This window comes from Sus scrofa, chromosome 1 (genome assembly GCF_000003025.6).
Source record: "Sus scrofa isolate TJ Tabasco breed Duroc chromosome 1, Sscrofa11.1, whole genome shotgun sequence".
In the NCBI taxonomy this organism is placed as follows: domain Eukaryota; kingdom Metazoa; phylum Chordata; class Mammalia; order Artiodactyla; family Suidae; genus Sus; species Sus scrofa.
This window is the reverse complement of record NC_010443.5, coordinates 255,078,854-255,097,643: the sequence shown is the minus strand read 5'-3', so window position 1 is coordinate 255,097,643 and position 18,790 is coordinate 255,078,854. Positions and strand designations below refer to the sequence as shown.

At 48.4% G+C, this 18,790-nt stretch overlaps 1 protein-coding gene across 6 annotated transcripts in view; it reads left to right on the top strand.

Moving 5' to 3' along the window:
- The window catches only part of WHRN (whirlin), an 85,517-nt gene continuing 69,089 nt past the window's right edge, over nucleotides 2,363-18,790 (top strand). For 4 of the 6 annotated variants that reach the window (XM_021068007.1, XM_021067997.1, XM_021067991.1 and 1 more), the window contains exon 1: nucleotides 2,364-3,836. In XM_021068007.1, the coding sequence (XP_020923666.1) occupies nucleotides 3,216-3,836 (621 nt within the window). In that variant the 5' untranslated portion in view covers nucleotides 2,364-3,215. Of the gene's footprint in view, nucleotides 3,837-18,790 lie in introns of all 6 variants that reach the window. The other 2 variants (XM_021068023.1, XM_021068016.1) reach the window with 1 other exon arrangement.

Here is an 18,790-nt window from a genome sequence, read left to right as displayed (position 1 = left end):
TCTTGAAGACTGGAGGCAGTGCAGCCCTCAGGAGCCCAAGCATCTTGGATTTCCAAGAGCTTATTTCTGATGGACAAACACATCTTCAGACATGAAATTTGATTCTTTAGGTTTGAGCACAGTTATATACTGCCCCGCATTTGAGGGTGCACAGTGCAAACTGATATGAAGGAGGTTATGCAAGGTGGATGGAAGAAACCCCACTGAGTTCTTTTTCCATGCTCTTGCACTTCTCTGCCCCTCCATTGGTCTCTATGGCATTAAACAATAGCACAGCATCCCAGATGGTCTCTGATGTTTGCAGAAGAAAGTGCTTCTTTCTCCACTAAGACGTGTGTGCAGCAGTAGTTTCTGCTGCCTAAAGCAAAATACCTTCTCGCAAATATCCTTTGCACAGAAATAAAATGTTAGGAGTGGGTATCTTAGCTCCTGGGATGCATTTATCAAGCCAATCACAGCAATTATAATTAGAACACAAACTAAGCTTAGCACGAAATACATTTGTGGAAAACCTGAACTGCATACAATTAAACTCTGCTTGGTGACATTTTGAGGTTTGCCATTAAATATATTTTGAGGGTCAGGGGAGATTGATTTTTTTTTTCTTAAATATCTTTGGTTAGTTATATCAAAGGCTTCAATGGCAGTTGAGAAGGAAAAAGGATACACATTATTAACGGCTGTAACACTCAGAGCTGTCAGATGGATGCCCAAAGTAGCTTAACTGGCTGTTTAAGACACACATATGTCAAATATGTTCACTGGGCATTAATTTAACCAAGGTCTTTTTTAGGAGAGTGAAAAAGAGAACTGACAATTTCAGGGGGATAATATAGCTTCAAGTCCTAGCCTCAGTTTGGGGAAGGCCCTAAGCTAATAATAGGGTTAAAAAATCCTTCCGTGTTTCCCCACTGCCCAGAAAAGAAAATCCTTTCCCTTCATTCAGGTGGCTGATAAAGTCCTTACCATTTTCTCCTCCCCTAAACCTGGGCTCGCTTAGCCATTATAACACTTAGCATACTGGTTTTTAACTTGACTTATTTAGATGGTCTTTCTCCCCTGCTGGTCGGTAAACTCCTTGGGACAAGAAATTTCACCTTTTTTACCTGGGTGTCCAGCACTCAGCCCAAGATTCAGGACAGAATAGGTGCTTGGAAAATGGTACAGGAAGAGTAAGTAGTCAAAAAAGCAAATGAATGAATGGATGAATGAATGTTCCATCTTTCTGGATCCAGCTCAAACCTACCCCTTTTGGTGACACCACAACTCATCCTCTTCCAGCTAGAAGTCGGATGGTTCTAGAATGGCAATTCCAGAATATTTTTAGGGAAAATATAGCTTTCTGTAGGTGATAGCTTAGGAGAGGCAATTTGGGTTGAAGGGATTGTGTGTAAGTGCTGTGTGTGTGTGTGTGTGTGTGTGTGTGTGTGTGTGCGCGCGCGCATGTTGGGGGCACTACTGGCCTCCTTAGCCACCTTTGAATAAAAGCATAGCTTCCCTTAGATTGTATTTGGGGGAGTGTGGTGGGAGATTCGAGGCTCTAGGCCAAGCCTTCCAGTATCTTATTTGTTTTGGGATGGGAAGGCATAGACTACTTTTTCCCAACCGGCTTCATACACTTCTTTTTGAATGTTTATTTTGAGATAATTGTAGAGTCACATGAAGTTGTAAGGAATAATAGACATCCATGTACCCTTCATCCAGTTGTTGGCGCAATGCTGACAAGATCACAACCCTGATATTGACATTGATACAATCCACCCATCTAATTCGGATATCCTCAGTTTTATACTTTATATGCAGGTGTGTGTATGTGTTGTGTCAGCTTTATATTTGTGAAAACGTTTTCCCCACCTACTGGAGACCCAGCAGGGGTTCAGTCTTATCTATCCCTGCACTGGAGTTGGCTCCTGCAGCCACCAGTATATGCTTGAATAGATAGATCTCTTGCACACAGTAGGTGCCCAACAGTCGTCCACATGAACACATGAACTTGAATATTAGTGCGTGCAAGAGGGGAGCCAAGGTTTTAAGCTAGAAAACTGAGCCTGAAGCAATTAGTATTTTAGAGGCAAAAAGTTGGTTATTTTCCCCTACAACTGTGAATTTGCTAGCTGGTTAGATGCTTCAAAGCGATCCTGGTGGCGGAAGAGCACAGTTTTTGAGGTGCACCTCTCACCCCCGGCTGGAGAAGTGAGGGCACTCTCATTGCCTCTAGAGCTCCTCCCACCCCTACCGTACCCACTTTCACCCCTTTCCTCCCAGGGGCTGGACTGTTTCACCCCGTCTCTAGGCAACCGCCAGGCGCGAGGCGGGACGTCATTTCCTGAAGAGTCCGCGGGGGGAGGGGGCGGGAGAGGGGGAGGGGCAAGGGGGGCGGGGCCAAGGCTGTGCAGGCGACAGCGACGGCGTCGGAACTCGCTGGAAGATCGACCCCGGGCGGCTCAACAGTTCGCAAACTCGGGCTCGCGGCCGCGCGGCTCCGTCTGCGCGCGGGCGGTGCAGGGGCGCGGGGGTCCCCGGGCTGCTGCATCCCGGGGCTGCCCCGGACATGCCCCGCACCCCCTGCCGGACGCCCGCGCGTCTCCACCGCCTGCGATTCGGGGGGCTCTGGGACTAGGGCGCCCCCCACTTCAACTTATGACTTTGGGGTCCCCCAGCCCGAGAGGAACGGGCGACCCGGCTGGGGGAGCCCCGGGCATGGTGTGACGGGGCGGTCGGCTTTGCTGGACTCCCCCCTACTCCAGCCACCCGTCGTCTCTGTGCCCTCCAGAATGTAGCTGTTCTCTCCAGACTCTCCAGGCTCCAGCCGCAGTCTCCGCGACCTCCAGGCTCCAGCCGCCAACTCCTTGTCCCCCCGGACTCCAGCCGCCGTCTCCGCGTCCTCTGGACTCCAGCCGCCGTCTCTGCGCCTCGCGGTCTCCCGTTTCTCGAGCCCCTCAGTCTTCGTGCGCCCGGGACTCAAGCATTGGTCTCGAGATCCCCCAGGATTCAGGCGTGTTTCCGTGCCCCCAAGCCCAGACTCCAGCCGCCGTCTCCGTGTCTCCCCGGATCCAGCCCCTGTCTCGGCGCCCCCCCACCTCCCTCCCAGCCCCCAAATCCAGGCTCCAGCCGCTATCTCCGCCTTTCCTGGGATCCAGCTGTCGCGCCGGTGTCGGCGCGTGCAGCAGCTGCCCCACCGCGCGCCCCGAGTCCGCCCGGGCCTCGGCGGGGAGATGAACGCGCAGCTGGACGGCCTGTCGGTGAGCTCGTCCTCCACCGGCTCGCTGGGCTCGGCGGCGGGAGCCGGCGGCGGCGGCGGGGGCGCGGGGCTGCGACTGCTGTCTGCCAACGTGCGCCAGCTGCACCAGGCGCTGACGGCGCTGCTGAGCGAGGCGGAGCGGGAGCAGTTCACGCACTGCCTGAACGCCTACCACGCGCGCCGCAACGTCTTCGACCTGGTGCGCACCTTGCGCGTGCTGCTGGACAGCCCGGTCAAGCGGCGCCTGCTGCCCATGCTGCGGCTGGTCATCCCTCGCTCCGACCAGCTGCTCTTTGATCAGTACACGGCCGAGGGCCTCTACCTGCCCGCCACCACCCCCTACAGGCAGCCCGCCTGGGGCGGCCCCGACGGCACAGGGCCTGGAGAGGTGCGCCTGGTGAGCCTGCGGCGTGCCAAGGCCCACGAGGGTTTGGGCTTCAGCATCCGCGGGGGCTCGGAGCATGGCGTGGGCATCTATGTGTCGCTGGTGGAGCCAGGCTCTCTGGCAGAGAAGGAAGGGCTGCGAGTTGGGGACCAGATTCTGCGTGTCAACGACAAATCCCTGGCCCGGGTGACCCACGCTGAGGCCGTCAAGGTAGGGCACTGGTTTGGGGATGAGTACAGGGCAAAGTGGTGCAGCTCCTCCGGATGGCAGTGGCTTCATGCTGTGTGTCCTTAGGCAAGTCGCTTGACCTTTCTGGGCCCTGTTTTTCTTAAGCATTATTTAAAACAAACACATCTTTTTTTTTTTTAATTTTTATTTTTAGCAAATAGATGCCAGGAAGAGGTTGGGATATAGTGATAGGCAGAGAAGACATGGATCCTGCCTTCCTGGGGCAGAAGGCTAGTGTTTGGGAGACAGGCATTATCAAATACTCCTGCAAATGTCTGATTACAAAGTGTGAAAAGGGCTGTGGATTCTTATGAGCATTGAAAGAAATAAGGTTTCTGCTTGGCATATGGCTAGCAATCAGTGGGTGACCTGCCCTTCTGCTGCTGTTATTCTCATTATTTTCTAGGCTTTTGCCCCTGCAAGAAAATTTTCTTAGCTCCAACGTGGTCCAAGGAGGCTGTTCTGGTGACCCACAGAGCTCTGGCCTGACCCTGCTATTTATGGACCAGGCTCTGTATCCTGGGACCACTGGTTCTCCACTTGGACTGTAAGTGTCTCTAGCCTTGTTGGAAAGGAGGGCCCTGCCTGAATATCGAAAGTAAATCCCCCACCCCCTTGAGAGTAGTAGTAATTTTTGTGTCTGTTAATTGAGAAAAATAATCTCATGACAACTAACTCTGAGGGATTTAATCATACTGTTTAAAGGAGTGTACCTGTTTGCTAGTCTCATGCCTGTGGCTATTGAAAATCAATTGGAGTATGAGATGGATAGTGCTTGGTTTATGCGTGGATTCAGGGATCCCTTGCAGGCATGTGCACACACACACACCACTGTTGTGTGCAAGAAGTGAAGAGTTTTGGGGAAAAGGAGCAGTGACACCGGCTGCTTCTGCAGGGGACATTCCTCCCAGGGGTTAGGGTGGCCTCTGACCGGGCTTCTCACCACCCCACCGCTTGCCCCTGCCTTGGATCCCCTCCATGCAGGTGTTCTGAACTCCAGCCACAGGCCTGCAGGCTGCTGGGAAATGCTTAGGTAGCCGAGGTCCCTGGACTACTTCTTGTGTCTTTTAATGACCTGTAGCCGGGTGCATCTTAGCCCACTTCCTGACTGTTCACCTGGGGCATAACCATCCTCTGACCTTGACTTCCTTCATTTGCTTCCCAACCTTTCTGCCCCTCGGGGAGGCCCCCCTGAGAGCTTGGGAAACTTCACTGCTTCTAGAAAAAGGCTGGTGGTTTTATATTGTTTAAGAGTGCAGTGGGAGTTCCTGTTGTGGCTCAGTGGTTAACGAATCCGACTAGGAACCATGAGGTTGCAGGTTCGATCCCTGGCCTCTTTCAGTGGGTTAAGGATCTGGCATTGCTATGAGCTGTGGTGTAGTTTGCAGGCTCGGCTCGGATCTGGCATTGCTGTGGTGCAGGCTGGCGGCTACAGCTCCGATTCAGCCCCTAGCCTGGGAACCTCCATATGTCGCTGGTACGGCCCTAGAAAAAGACAAAAAATTTTAAAAAGTTAAAAAAAATAAGGGTGCAGTGGTCAAAGCTCCTGTGGGCTTCTAGGCACCCATCCTCCTCCCTGTCTCCTCCCCCCCCTCCTGTTATCTGACATTCCATGGATTTATAAAGAAACAGTCCATTAGCCTTTGACCCAAAGAGATCTGGAGTTCTCAGATGATAAATTTATACTTGAAAGAATCTTGACCCAAATGGTCATTTATAAATGTGGATTCAATTTTGGTGGCCATTGAAAAGGACTTGGGAAACTTAATCATCACAAGGTGGTAGGCTTGGGAAGGGCCTCTGGTAACCTGGACATGAAAAACCCTGAGCTTCCTTTCAGTTCCCAGCCCCGACTCAGCCATGCCTCTGAGGCTGGAGTTACCTGGCTCTCCCTGATTTGGCCCTGGCGCTCTGCGTCGTCAGCCTGAACCTCACTGAACTGCACGGAGGTGCCACTACCCTTGACCCAGAGCAGTACTGGGCCTTAGCTTGTTTGTTTACTCTTGCTGCTTCCAGAGTCAAACCTAAACTCTCTTGGCATAGCTTTTGAAGCTCTAGAACTGTCCTTGCCAGAGGGAGGGGTTGATAGCAGCAGAACTGCCCTTGGACAGGTAGGAGCCGGTGTGAACTGAGTGGCTCCTTGTCCCTGTCACTTTTCCTGCAGAGGCCGAGGGAGCACCTGCCTCTCCGGGGGCCCCTCTTCCTTCTGGCCAATGGGAGACACGTAACCTGCCTGGAACACGCCCCTTCAGACCCTTGGAAGCTACGGGCAAACAAGTGCTGCTTTGTGTCATTTTAACTCCAGGGGGAAAAGGGGGCGGACTTTCCGTGGGTGGAATTTAAAACGGAGGAGGCGGGACCTCGGTAGGGCCTGGTCTTGCTGGATGGGCAGGCCGTTTCAGGAACAGTTTAGAACGCCTGCCACTCTTGACACGTTTCCACAGAATTAAGGATCCTCTAACTAAAAGCTCAGAGAGGCCCCGGCTTCTCTACTAGGTACAAACTACCCTTAACCAAGATGTCCCCACTTCTGGCCCCTCTTTATAAGCCACAGGGCAGGGATTTTAACTTCAGATTTTATTCATATGGCGCCAGTTTTCCCACTTCTGTCCGTCTCTGTTCCAGGATGCCACGTTGTATTTAGTAGAAGATGTGTTTGCTTTTTTCTTCTTCAGTTTTATTTATTTTTTGCTTCCTCGCCCACCTTTACTGAAGTATAACTGCCAGACACAAGTTGTATGCATTTAAGGTATGCAATGTGATGATTTGATATACGTATACACTGCAAACGAATTACCCTAATTCAGTTAATTAACATATCCATCCCCCCCCATAGCTATTTTATTTTGGCATAAGAACACGTAAGATGATACCCTCTTAGCAAATTTCAAGCATATAATACACAATTATCAACTACAGTCACTTTGCTACCAGGATCCCCAGAACCTACTCCTTTTAGAACTGGAATTCTGTACCAGTATCTCCCCCCTTTCCCCCGACCCCCTTGGGCCCTGGCAGTCAGCATTCTACTCTCTGCTTTGGTAAATTTGACTCTTTTAGATTCCACTTATAAGTGAGACCATACTGTATGTCTCCTTCGGTGTCTGGCTGATTCTACTTAGTGTAATGTCCTCCAAGCTTCATCCGTGTTGTCCCCAATGACAAGATTTCCTCTTTGAAAATGGCAGAATAATATTCCATTGTATGTAAATATATATGCCACTTTTACTTTCTCCATTCCTCTGTCATTAGACACGTAAGTTTTTTCCAGTTTTAGCTCTTGAGGAGATGAGATTTTCATTCTCAAAATCTTTTGCTTCTACAGGTAGAAAGGGGGAAAAGATCCTCCGAGATTCTCAAAGGAGAGAGAACCTGTGTGTGTGTGTGTGTGCGTGTGCGCGTGTGTGTGTGTGTGTGTAAAAAAGAAAATTAAATTTTAGGAATCAAAAGGTTCGTGAATCAAAGAAGGTCACCTCTTTGCAGTGAACAGAAGAGATTGATACACAAAGGTCCTTCCACTTCTCTCTCTAACAAATCAAGTATCCATTGTCACGGCAAGTTCAGTGAGGATTTAATCCTCTGTCTGGTGGGGCTCCCATTCTTCTCTTGAAGCCTATTTGCTAAATCAGCAATGACAGGTCCAGATTAGGCAAGCCACCTACTATTTTTTGCAATCATCTTAAAACCTTTGATTTTTGAAAAGTCGATCTTGAATGAACAGGAGCCAAGCTAATAATAATAAAAAGAAAACCTTTCAAAGATCTTTTTTCCACCAAAAATTCTGACAAATTGGCCAAGGAGTCCACAGACCAGGGATGCTGCGTTGGGCTCTGCCACACATTTGCTGTGTGACCTTGGGCCAGTCACTGACCCTCTCGGAGTCCTAGCGTGGATGAGCCAGGGGCTGCTCAAGGTCCGTTCCAGCTCAGACAGTCTGTGGTTTGCTTGGTATGTACTCCACAGAAGGCATTTAAAATGTATAATTCGATGTTTTCCTGTTTTGGGGGAATTGCTTTGGTTTAAGGCAGAGTGAAGAAAGTTGGCTAAGGATTGGGAGACCAGCATTTTGGCACTCTTGTCTAGCCTTCTACTAAATCAAGAAATTGTTGGGTTACACACTGTCCCGCAACCCAAGAACACGAACCCTTGTGCCATTCCAGAGTAAATGAGAAAACGACAGCAGAACTGTGGCACACACAGCACCACCCTGGGAGCATTCGAGTCAAATTCACTCACCCTCTTGCTTTCTGAGGTCCCAGTTCTGTGGGTAGCAGACGTGGGGCATCCACGTGCTGCTGGGATGTGTGTATGGATGCATATGTTTCATCTTGATGAAAATTAAACAGCTTCATTGCATCTCCGAATCCCCCGGGTCCATCCAGAGGGCGCATTAGAATTTGAAATGTTCCAGAAGTTTAAACCTGTGGCTGGCCCTTTTATTTAATTAGAATCATCACGCCCTCCTTTCCTTTGCATAATAACCCAGGAAGAATCCGTCTGTATTAGTATAAGTTATTGTGTTTGGTCCAGCACTTTCTAAACGACACATTTGTCATTTTCCCATTGGACATGGTCAGCTGAAGCCATTACAAATGATCACCGCTTCCGACTTTGCCTCTGAAACGCAGCTCCTTTTCCCCATCTCATTCCTGCGTTCCACTTTGGAAACCACGGGGGATGTGTTCGTGGGGACACACAGATGTTCCTCTGGCCCTGCATTCACTCTTGGGTCCGGTGGGCCCTGCCTACAGTGACATGTCAAAAGCTCGCCATTGATAAAACCTTTATCGAGTAGACGTTCGGTTGCTGGATCTGAAGTGTGATGAAGTACCTTGAGCGGTCCATTGCTTTAATTGCATCTTGTATATTTATTTGGCTCAAGCAGATCTGGAGGTTTCAGAAAATGATGGTGCCTTTCAACTGGTTGTTTACTGTTCAAATCAAAGGAGCATTTTGTAGGGTGGAAGAGAATGCCTTTATCTTTTTCTTTCAGAATTGACATTTAAATAGTGCAAGATTCCTGCCTCCTCACTTTCAGCTGGACAGGAAAGAGAGCGAGAATCAGTCCAGCACCAGCTTCTTGTTTTTCTGTCCCTGCCCTCGACAAACCTGGCGTTGTTTATTACCTGCCATAGATTCATCATTTGGAGGGAGCTGCAAAGATAATTGTGGTCCTTTAACCCCCGACCAATTGTATTGTGTGTGTGTTGTTGCTTCCCACCTCCGCCTGCCTCCAGCCACAAGGCACACAGCCTGTATGCACCTGTCAAGAGCACACAGCCCCTCGCATGCCTGTCTGCTCATGCTCGCTGCACATGTGCATTTTCTCCAAGTCATAATCCCCCCTCCGTCCTTCAAAGGGCTTTGCACTGAAACAGGCGTCCATGGGGGATTAGGCTCCCACTGGCTTTCCTGAAGGGTTCTTTGATGATCTGGAAGGGCGTGTTTTGGTCACCTCTGCTTTGGGACCCCAGACTAGTGCCCAGCAAGGACCAAAGAATCTGATTAGAAGGAATGGTATGTAATGGCTGGAGGTGGATGCAGGCTGCAATACAGATCATTCAAAACCAATTCTTTTTCTTTCAAAACCCCCAAGCAAGAATCTGATGTTAACGGTGTGCTCACATAGACTTCTAATTGTACCCCAGGGTGGGGCTGCCTTTGAAAGATTCCTGTGCTGCAGACATTTCCATTTTACTTTTACAGCAGGGCAGGTGGAAAGGGTGCAAAGAGCAGGAATCAGACTCTCCAATGGCTTCCTATGTGCTCCTGGCATCAGCTGCAGGAGGCAACACCTTGGGACTGATGCATTTGTGCTTTAACCTTGCTCTACTGGGACATTGTTGGGAAGAGAGGAGGCTGCTATCTGCCAGGTGCTTGCTTCCTCCCAGGAGAGGCAGGGACATTATGAGGGTGGAGCTCAAGGAGGTGAAATGGACTAACCCAGGGTCACCATTGGAATTAGGAGTTAAGTGGCCCTTCTGCCTTACCTTCCTGCCTGGAATCAGCCCTCGGCTTATAAAGCCATCCTCCTGGAAGACAGTGTCAGCCCCCTGCTGGAAAGCAGGCAGATGGCACATTTTGTGCCTGACATTCGGGGGCCTTTTCAAATCCATCTAAAGACTTCATCTTACTAAGTGGGGCATCTGATGCTTACATGTCAAGAGAAAGTGACATGTTTTGGTTCAGCCCGTCGTCAGGCAGAGACGTTTGTCCATGTGCTCTGAGTAGCACTTACCACACCCAGGCTGGTAGCTGGTACTTGGAAATCAGAACTGAACGATGCACAACCCGTGCCCTCAGGGAGCCATGAGGAGGCTTGCATCGTGCATGGCCACAGGTCACCAAGCGTTTCAAGTTCAGAGACATCGGCTCACCTCCCCATCCCTGCCACCCTCTCCAAAATGGCACCGCCCACCCCTACCCCACTCCTCCAAGCCATTGCCCTGCTTTCATTTCCTTCAGCACACTTGTCATTACTGGAAGGACACGGTCCTGTTTATCACCTGCCTTCCCCACTGCACGTAAGCTCCATGAAAACCAAGGCTTGATCTGCTTTGCCCACTTGTGTACCCCAGCAGCTCCACAGTGCCTGGCACACAGCAGGTATTTGAATAAATAAATATCTACTGGATGAATGGCGTGATCTGACTTCCAGTGCAGCGGTGGTGAGGATGAGGGGTTCCCGAGTGTGACAGCTAAAGAAAGCCTGTAGGTTGCAGCGTAGTGGGTTCTGGATAGAAAAATCAAGGAGAGCCATAAGCTTGAGGGTATGTTCTATCAGGAAAGCTGGCTGTGTGGCTGTAGGCAGATGATGCGACAACTCTGAACCTCAGCTTTGGAACATAGCGGACTCCTTTGCATGATGATTGTAAGGATCAAATGACTAAATAGCTGTGACAACGTTGGTCAGTAGGAAACCCTCTAAAACTATTTTAGTGAAAGTGTCATCTGTGGCTTGGTGGGCAACAGCTTCTTCCATCCTGTGCAGCCCAGATCAGCCTCAGGAGACCCCTTCGATTATTTCACGTGTCACTTTGCTCTTAACTTTAAAACCACATTTCCAGAAGTGGGTTATTTCCGCAGCCTGTGTCTGCAATTCCAAAATAGAATCATTTATGTATTCTGAAGCAATCAATGAACCAATTTCGGGTGAGATCTATCTTCTATATCTTCTGGCTTCTTGTTAAAAAAAGAAAGAAAGAAAAAGAAAGAAAGAAAGAAAGAAAGATCATTTAGGTTTCAAGAAAGCTCAACATTTCAGGGGAAGGGCAAGTCCCTGGCAATCACATGTGTGTTTCAAAGCTATTTATCTGAGAAGACATACATTTTTTCCCCCTTCTTTTCCAGCCCCAGTCCCTTTGCCTCCTTCTCCCTTTTGAGAATTTGTGTTCCTTCTGCTAAATTGGCTGTGGTTTTGCTTCATCTGGCAGCCGGCTTCAGTTATTTTTCCTCTCTACCTGCGTTTTCATAATAGCAGCACCCGTTCAACATTGAAGGCAGAGCAATATATCAGCCTTCCATAAATAAGTCCCGAGATGTCCTCTTTATGGGACTCTACAGCTGCAGGCTATGGGCAAGAACAGGGTCAAGGGACATCAAAAGGGTGTTTCCACACCCGTAGGTATTGGGGCCTTCGAAGTGGTGATTCATGTGTGTAGCTTTTGCCTGAGAACTAACAAGCCCCCCCCCCACCCCCCGCAAATCCTAACCACCCTGAGGTTTGGGAAACAGGTCTCTCTTTTGGACTCCACCCCTCACCCCCCCCCCGACCATTTAGCCACATAAAGACTTGATCAGAGAGGCGGATCCACCCGGTCCCCATCCTTAGCTGTTTGGGAGCACAATTTGATGTCCAAGGTCAGCTGATACATTGCAAAGTCAAGGGAAGAGAGGGCTGTACCCAAGAGGTAATTCTGGGGAGGTGGACCTGGATTCATCTGACGGTGTAACTTGACTGTGCCCGTGAGCAGCTCCCTTTGCCCCTCTGTGACTCAGACTCCCCCACTGGTGAGCTTGGCTCACTGTCCTCCCAGACAGGTCACTGACACCGCTGCACATCACAAGTTTGTGAAATAAAGACGTAGAGGTCCCATAGCAAGCATCGAAATGAACAATGTTACTGACTGTATTTGCTTGGCTCTGAAAGTTTTCCGTTGTGCCTCTTTAGCTTTAAAAAAAAAGAGGAAAAATGTATTTGGAAGGAAAAACTGGGACTTGAGGCTCTTGTGATCCATGGTAGCTGTTTGAATTGCAGAGTCATTTACGAAATGTAGTCAATATTCCCACGTAGACAGAGTTTCTTTAAAAATGTAATTGCTTCTATCTGGATGTTGGCATCTGCGTTTTCATTTTACGGCAGTAATCAAGCCCAAGGGTTGGACGGAATTACATGTCCAGTCCTCCCTTAAAAATGTGGGGATGCAAGATAGGTACGTGGCCCAGAGGCTGGTGTGTGAGAGCCTTGTCCTCCTGGCAGCTGCATCCCCAACCTTGCTGATGGGCTCCCCAGGGGCCCTGATGAGGCGGCAGAGAAGGTAGCTGTTTCCAGAACCCATTTAAGCAATTAATGCAGGTGAAAGTGGTGATTTGACAACCCGAGTATCCAAACTTTTTAAAAAACCTTGTGATTTATGTGAACCACTTCTGAAATGGTGTGCTAGGCTTCATTAAGAGGTTGCTGATTAAGAAAGGAACAGAAACGTTGTCCAGCTATTGGAAATTAACCTCCCATGTAGGCGGGGAAGCGCCACTCAGAAGTCCCTGAGGAGGGGGTTTCCTTCTGTAGTTTCTTTCCATCCTCCTGGCCCCGGATGGAGAGTGTTGTGTCCTTTGCTGGGTCTGGACCCAGCATGACCTTTATTCTCTTCTTCCTCTCTCTTCTGCCTCCCCTTCTTTCTTCTTGGGTTCCCCAAACCTCTCCCAGATTTTCCCCAACTCTTCTGAACCCTTTCCCTCTTCCAAGAGTTCTTCCAAATCGTGAGATTTTTAAGTCTATGGGGCAGGTCAGGATGTTCAGATCTTCCCCAGATTCTTCCTCTCTTCCCCCATCTTCCAGCCATGTTGTCTCTGAGCAGGATCTGTGCCTCCGTTTAATGTATCTTTTTTTAAAAAAATTGGGAGTTCCCATCGTGGCGCAGTGGTTAACGAATCCGACTGGGAACCATGAGGTTGTGGGTTCGGTCCCTGCCCTTGCTCAGTGGGTTAAGGATCCGGCGTTGCCGTGAGCTGTGGTGTAGGTTGCAGACGCGGCTAGGATCCTGCGATGCTGTGGCTCTGGCATAGGCTGGTGGCTACAGCTCCCATTAGACCCCTAGCCTGGGAACCCATGTGCCGCGGGAGCGGCCCAAGAAATGGCAAAAAGACAAAAAAAAAATTGTTAAAGTATAGTTGATTTACAATGTTGTGCCAAGTTCTGCTGTACAGCAAAGTGACCCAGGCCTACATATGTATATACATTCTGCCTTTCATATTATCTTCCATCATGGTCCATCTCAAGAGACTGGACATAGCTCCCTGTGCTATACAGTAGGACCTCATTGCTTATCCATTCTCAGTGTAATAGTTTGCATCATCCACCAACCCCAAACTCCCAATCATCCCACTCCCTCCCCCCCCTTGGCAAACACAAGTCTGTTATTCATGTAGTTTATGTTTTCAGCTCTTCAGGGTTAAGAACAACCTTTACCTGCCCTGGAAGTCCTGGCTCATCTCTGACCCTCCGGCGGCACCTCTCCGTGCACCCGTAAATCGTGGACATTTCCCAAGTCAGTAACCACGTCCGCCTTGGGGGACTGCTTCAGTCCCAATGAGGTTAGACTCTCCAGGCCTGATGTCTCCCGGCCGGTCTCAGACCACTCCTGCCCCACACCACCACTGCTGAACTGCAGAGACCTCCCTGCTATCTGTCTGTCTCCCATCTCGCTCATCAGCCCACCAGTCCATCCTGAATCTTAGAGACGGGATGAACTTTCTAAACTTGGGTCTGATCAAGTGGTGCCCCATCTAGTGCCTGGCACTAGAGCTGGGAATCCACCGAGCAGAGGCTGAGCTCCTTAACCTGACATTCACACAGCCCATGATCTGATCCCCTTTTACCCACAGACAATCCTTCCCTCCGGCTGTTCCCAAGTGCAGTTCACACTTGGCCAGACCAGCCACTCGCCCTCCTCTGAAACGAAGCTTTGTTTCTCTCCACCCACTGACACCCACGGCCCCCGTGCCTCCTCCCAGCAGAGCTGCTGCCCACATCTGTGGGAAACCTCTTCTTCCTTCTGCCTCCTTGGGTCATGGCCTCCATCACTTTGTTGTGACACAGGTTTTATATTTCCCAGTGTTTTCTTGTGTTGCTCTGTGGACAGTAATAACCTTTGTATGTATAAATTCACTTAAACTTTGCAACAACCCTATCAGGTAGGTACCACTTTTATCACTTCCATCTTACAACACTGCAAAGGCTTTGGCACCTGCCTGTTGCCACAAAGATGGGAAGTGGCAAAGCCACGACTAAAACCCAGGTTTGGTGGACCTGAGGGAATGTGTCGGCCACCCCAACACCAGAGAGAGGCAAGGTACCGTTATGCTTGAACCTGGGCTCTGGAACCAGACGCTCTGGGTTGGAAGCCCCGCTCCATCACTTTGTACCCATAGGGCCTTGAACAGGCTTCTTTACCTCCCTGATTCTCAGATTCCTCTTCAATAAAATTGTGATGGGACTAATAGTCAAACAGCAGGCACGTCATTCAACTTCTCCATTCAATATCCTTGCCTCTCAAATAGGGATATTGATGGCCAGGCAGGCAATGTATTGAAGCACTGGGTACGTCTATTCATTTGAAGGCTGAATGATTACCTACCCTGCTCACATTGCCGTGTTGAGGTCTGTTTTCCTATCAGATGATGTCCTCCTTGGTATAAAGTACGTAACACCCGAGATGCTTACAAGATTTTCATACTGAGCAGACCACAGGGAGGGTCTTCTGTGTGCCTCCAGGAGCTCTGCGGGGGCTTCACACACCGACTCTTCGCCACAGCCCCCGAGAGAGGAAGCTGAGCATTGGAAAGAGGAAGGGACCTGCACACAAATGAGAGGTGGCAGGACCAGGATTTGAACCCAGGTCTTTCTGCCCCCAAAGCATTGCTCATGGCCGCTGCTCTCCACAGCTTCTCACCAAGAAGCAGGGTGAACCAGCCACAGTGCTGGCCAGAGCCAGGGTTTAGAGCATGTATGTTTCTTCCCCCATTTTTTCCATCTGGCAAGAAAAGCCACCAGAAACCAGACGAGCCAGGCCATGGCCGTCCTGCTGCTCCCGGGCAAGCTCCATGCATCTCACTGACTAGACGTTAGGTGCAGAGGTAACACCAGGCACGCTGTGCCTCTTTTCCTTGTCCCTCTCCCTTATCGCTCTCGCCATGCCCTGACCCTTGTCAGGATTTTATTTTGTTCATTGTCTGTGGAAATTCCCTAAATAGATGATTGTGACCTCAGCTCAGCCCCTGTGAGGATAAACCCGTAACTTAAGAAGTCATCTTGCTGAATGGTGGACGCTTGAATCTGCCTTGCTCTCTGCCACGTGGGCAGGATGTGGACAGAGTCCCCCGGGCTTCGTGCATGAGACTGGCGGCCGTGAGTCCCATCACAGACCAGGCAAAACAAAGGCTGTTTTGTTTGGTTCATAAGAAACATGAGGGGTAGAGGAGTCTGCTTGGGCTTTTAACGTAGAGTGTGTGTATGTGAGTTTTCATCACCTAAGAGATATGAGTTCCATTTAGAAAACTTAGAAGCACCCCAAAACATGAAAGGAACCCCCCCAAAAATCCTCATACTTCGCTCCACCCAGAAGCAATCACTGTAGACAGAGTGATTCCTGTCTGTCCAGTGCCCTGTGTGCCTGTGTGTGTAAATTGGTACCGGGAACCTTCTGCACAACTGCCTTCTGAACATTGTCATGGAGCCTGCCTCTTTCACCAGACAATGCATCAGGACTGTTTTCCCACCTTGATAAATGTTTCTCCAAGATGATTTTTAATGATTGCATAATACATCATACCAAAGGGGTACATGATTTATTTAACAATTTCCTCCTGTTGGATTTTTTTTTTTCAGAAAAAGAAACGTTTTCTATATTGCTGCTTTAAACATCCTTGCACATTAATCTCTAAGCACATCTCTAATAATTTTTTGGACTGTCTTTCTAGAGGTGGCATTGGCTCAGGGATAGGAAGATTTTTAAGGCTTGGGTAACTGTTGCCAAAGTGCTCTTGGGGAAGAGATTTTTTGTTTTTTGGTTTTTTTGTATAGTCCCTCCTCCCAACATTGGCAGTGGACAAGATGCCTCATTTTCCCCCCAGCTTTGCCAACACCAGATACTGTATTTCTTTTCCAGTTTTGCCACTCTGATAGTCAAAATGTATATTTCTATAATTTACATTATTTAGGTAATTAAGTTGAGCTTCTTTGCATTTTATTGTTTGTATATATCATATGTACAGTTGTACATACATATGATTTATAGAACATATATAATGTTATATACTATATGCCTATTATAAACATATATTTTATATATATATATCACATTTATTTTTGGTGTATGGCTTTTTGATGTCCTGTGCTCACTGAATCACAAGAATTTTACATTTCCATGTCAGCAAATCTATCGGTCTTTTTCTTTCTCATCTCTGCTGGGCAGCTTGTTAGGAGCTGGTTGATTCATCTACCTTGAATTCAGATTCTTGAGTCTGAGGGTGAATTAGGTTGGAAGCCCATCCCCGTGTTAACTGATGATGCACAGAAAGTGATAAGGGAGTGTCAGCCAGGAGAATACTCCCCATCCATGGATCCAGTTGTGCACTGAGAAAATGATAGCGGTATAAACTGATTTTCCTGATGGATGGATGCGCTATAGACATTGATTCTAGACAACAAAACACTCCATTGCAAACCCACTGAGGCGCATCTTGTGATTATATTTATGACTCCTAGAATCTTGTTAGTGCTTCCTTAAAGGAAAAAAAGAAAAGAATAAAGAGACAAAACTTAAAAGAACATTTGTGAAGCAATTTACTTAAATTATAAGAGACTAAAAGCCAAGCTTAGTGGATAATTGAAGAATTGCATTTAAAAGGAATCAATATCTTTCTGGAATCGGCTCTATCTTCATCTTCCGAGTTGTTTTGCAAAGGGATGGTCACTCTGTCACTATCTTGTAAATTTCTCATGGCTTTATCCCCAAGGACAACATTTTTTCCCCTCTCTTTGTTGCTTCATGTTTTTCCTTCTTGCACAGCCTGAGCTCACTAAGATGTTTAGGAACAAAGATACTGGAGAGCAGGGGCTTTGAAATGTCAGGCCCCCATTCCAGCCTCTGGGATCCAGGCATTCCCAGCCCTGGAGCAAAGGCTTCCTTCTGCATCTTCACACCGAGAAGGTCAAACTCATAAGGAAAAGCGAATGAGGGGACTGCACAGTGGATTTTTGAAAATCTACTTAGTAAGGCCCCAATTAAAGACACATTTAAATATCATTACAGCTGAACCGGGGAAAAGAAGATGCAGATATTCGCACCCTCCTTAACCAGTCATCACTTCTCTGCCGTCTCCCCTGGCCTTTATCTCTATTCGCATTTCCTTGGTGGCTTAAGTACCTTCCTCCTTTCATTTCTGCTTTGTACATCTGTTGTCGTGGTGTTTCCTGGTCCTTGTGTTGAGCTGTGTTTCTGGGAGGGGGTCTTGGATGGGCTCACACAGCTGATCTGTGGTCCAGCTGATTTTCCCTGGGAGGCAGCCTCTCAAGGAGTTGAGGCGGCCACGAAGAGCCAGAGCAGATGGGCCACGTCGTGGCATGGCTTTGCCCAGATCCCGGCCCCCTGTTGGGCAGACAGATGTTAGGTACACCACAGTGAAGCCACCCTTCTGGGAGATACAGTGAATTTTTAACGCACTACTGCCTGCTGCTCATTTTTGGATTTTTGTTTAAGGGGATGTTTGCAAATGACACGCATCCTGAGACCAGAGGCAGCAGCAGCAAAGTACTTTGGGTAGGTGGAGGGAGAGAGGTAGGATGCGAAAGCAGAGTTATTGCCCAGGTGTCTGTGAAAAATATCTCTGCTTATAGCTCCATATAGGAGATGGCTGATCCTTAAGATGTACTTTAGCATTCATTCAGCAACTTGGCAGTTGTTTTATTGAGTACCTCCTGTGTGATTGGTGTGATTTCACATCCTCTTTAGGCTTTAATATATTTGTATTAGTATTACATCTTACTTCAAAACTAACAGAGTGACTTAGAAAGCATATCATGCAAGAGGCAGAGAGATCAGAAACCATATCGCAAAGTGTAGAGTGTGTGTGTGCTCACACATACACGCAGGCTTGTGCGAGGTGTGCCTTTATAGGAATGGTATTTCACATTTAAATGGAATTGTGAGCTTCCTAGCAACCAAGGCAACAAGAGAAATTAATGCTCTTTTAGATTCTATAGATAACTCATTGGTACTTCAGGAGAGGTAAAATTCCTCATTGGCAGTCAGTTTCAAGAGGAAGGAGGTCAGTTTCAGGCGGAAAGCAATTTCATTTGCATTTTTCCATTGTTTCCTATTTTATGTGGAATCACCCACAATGTCCTATCTTTCATATTTGTGGATACATCTGTGACCACCTCCCAAAAATTTCCTGCCTTCTCTGTCTATTGAGAAAGATGCAGGATAAAGTAATCACTTATATTAAGTATGGATGTACTTTTAGGGAGAGGGAGCAGCACGTGCAAATAGCTTGGAACATTTGACACAATAAGAAAGGCAGGAGATGAGGCTGGCCGGGCAGCAGGGCCAGCTGTGCAGGCCTGAGATGCTCTGGAAAAGTTCAGGGCAGAGCAGGGCCAGGGTCCACTTGTATTTTAAAAGGATGTCCAGGCTGCCCTGCAGAGACCGATTTTG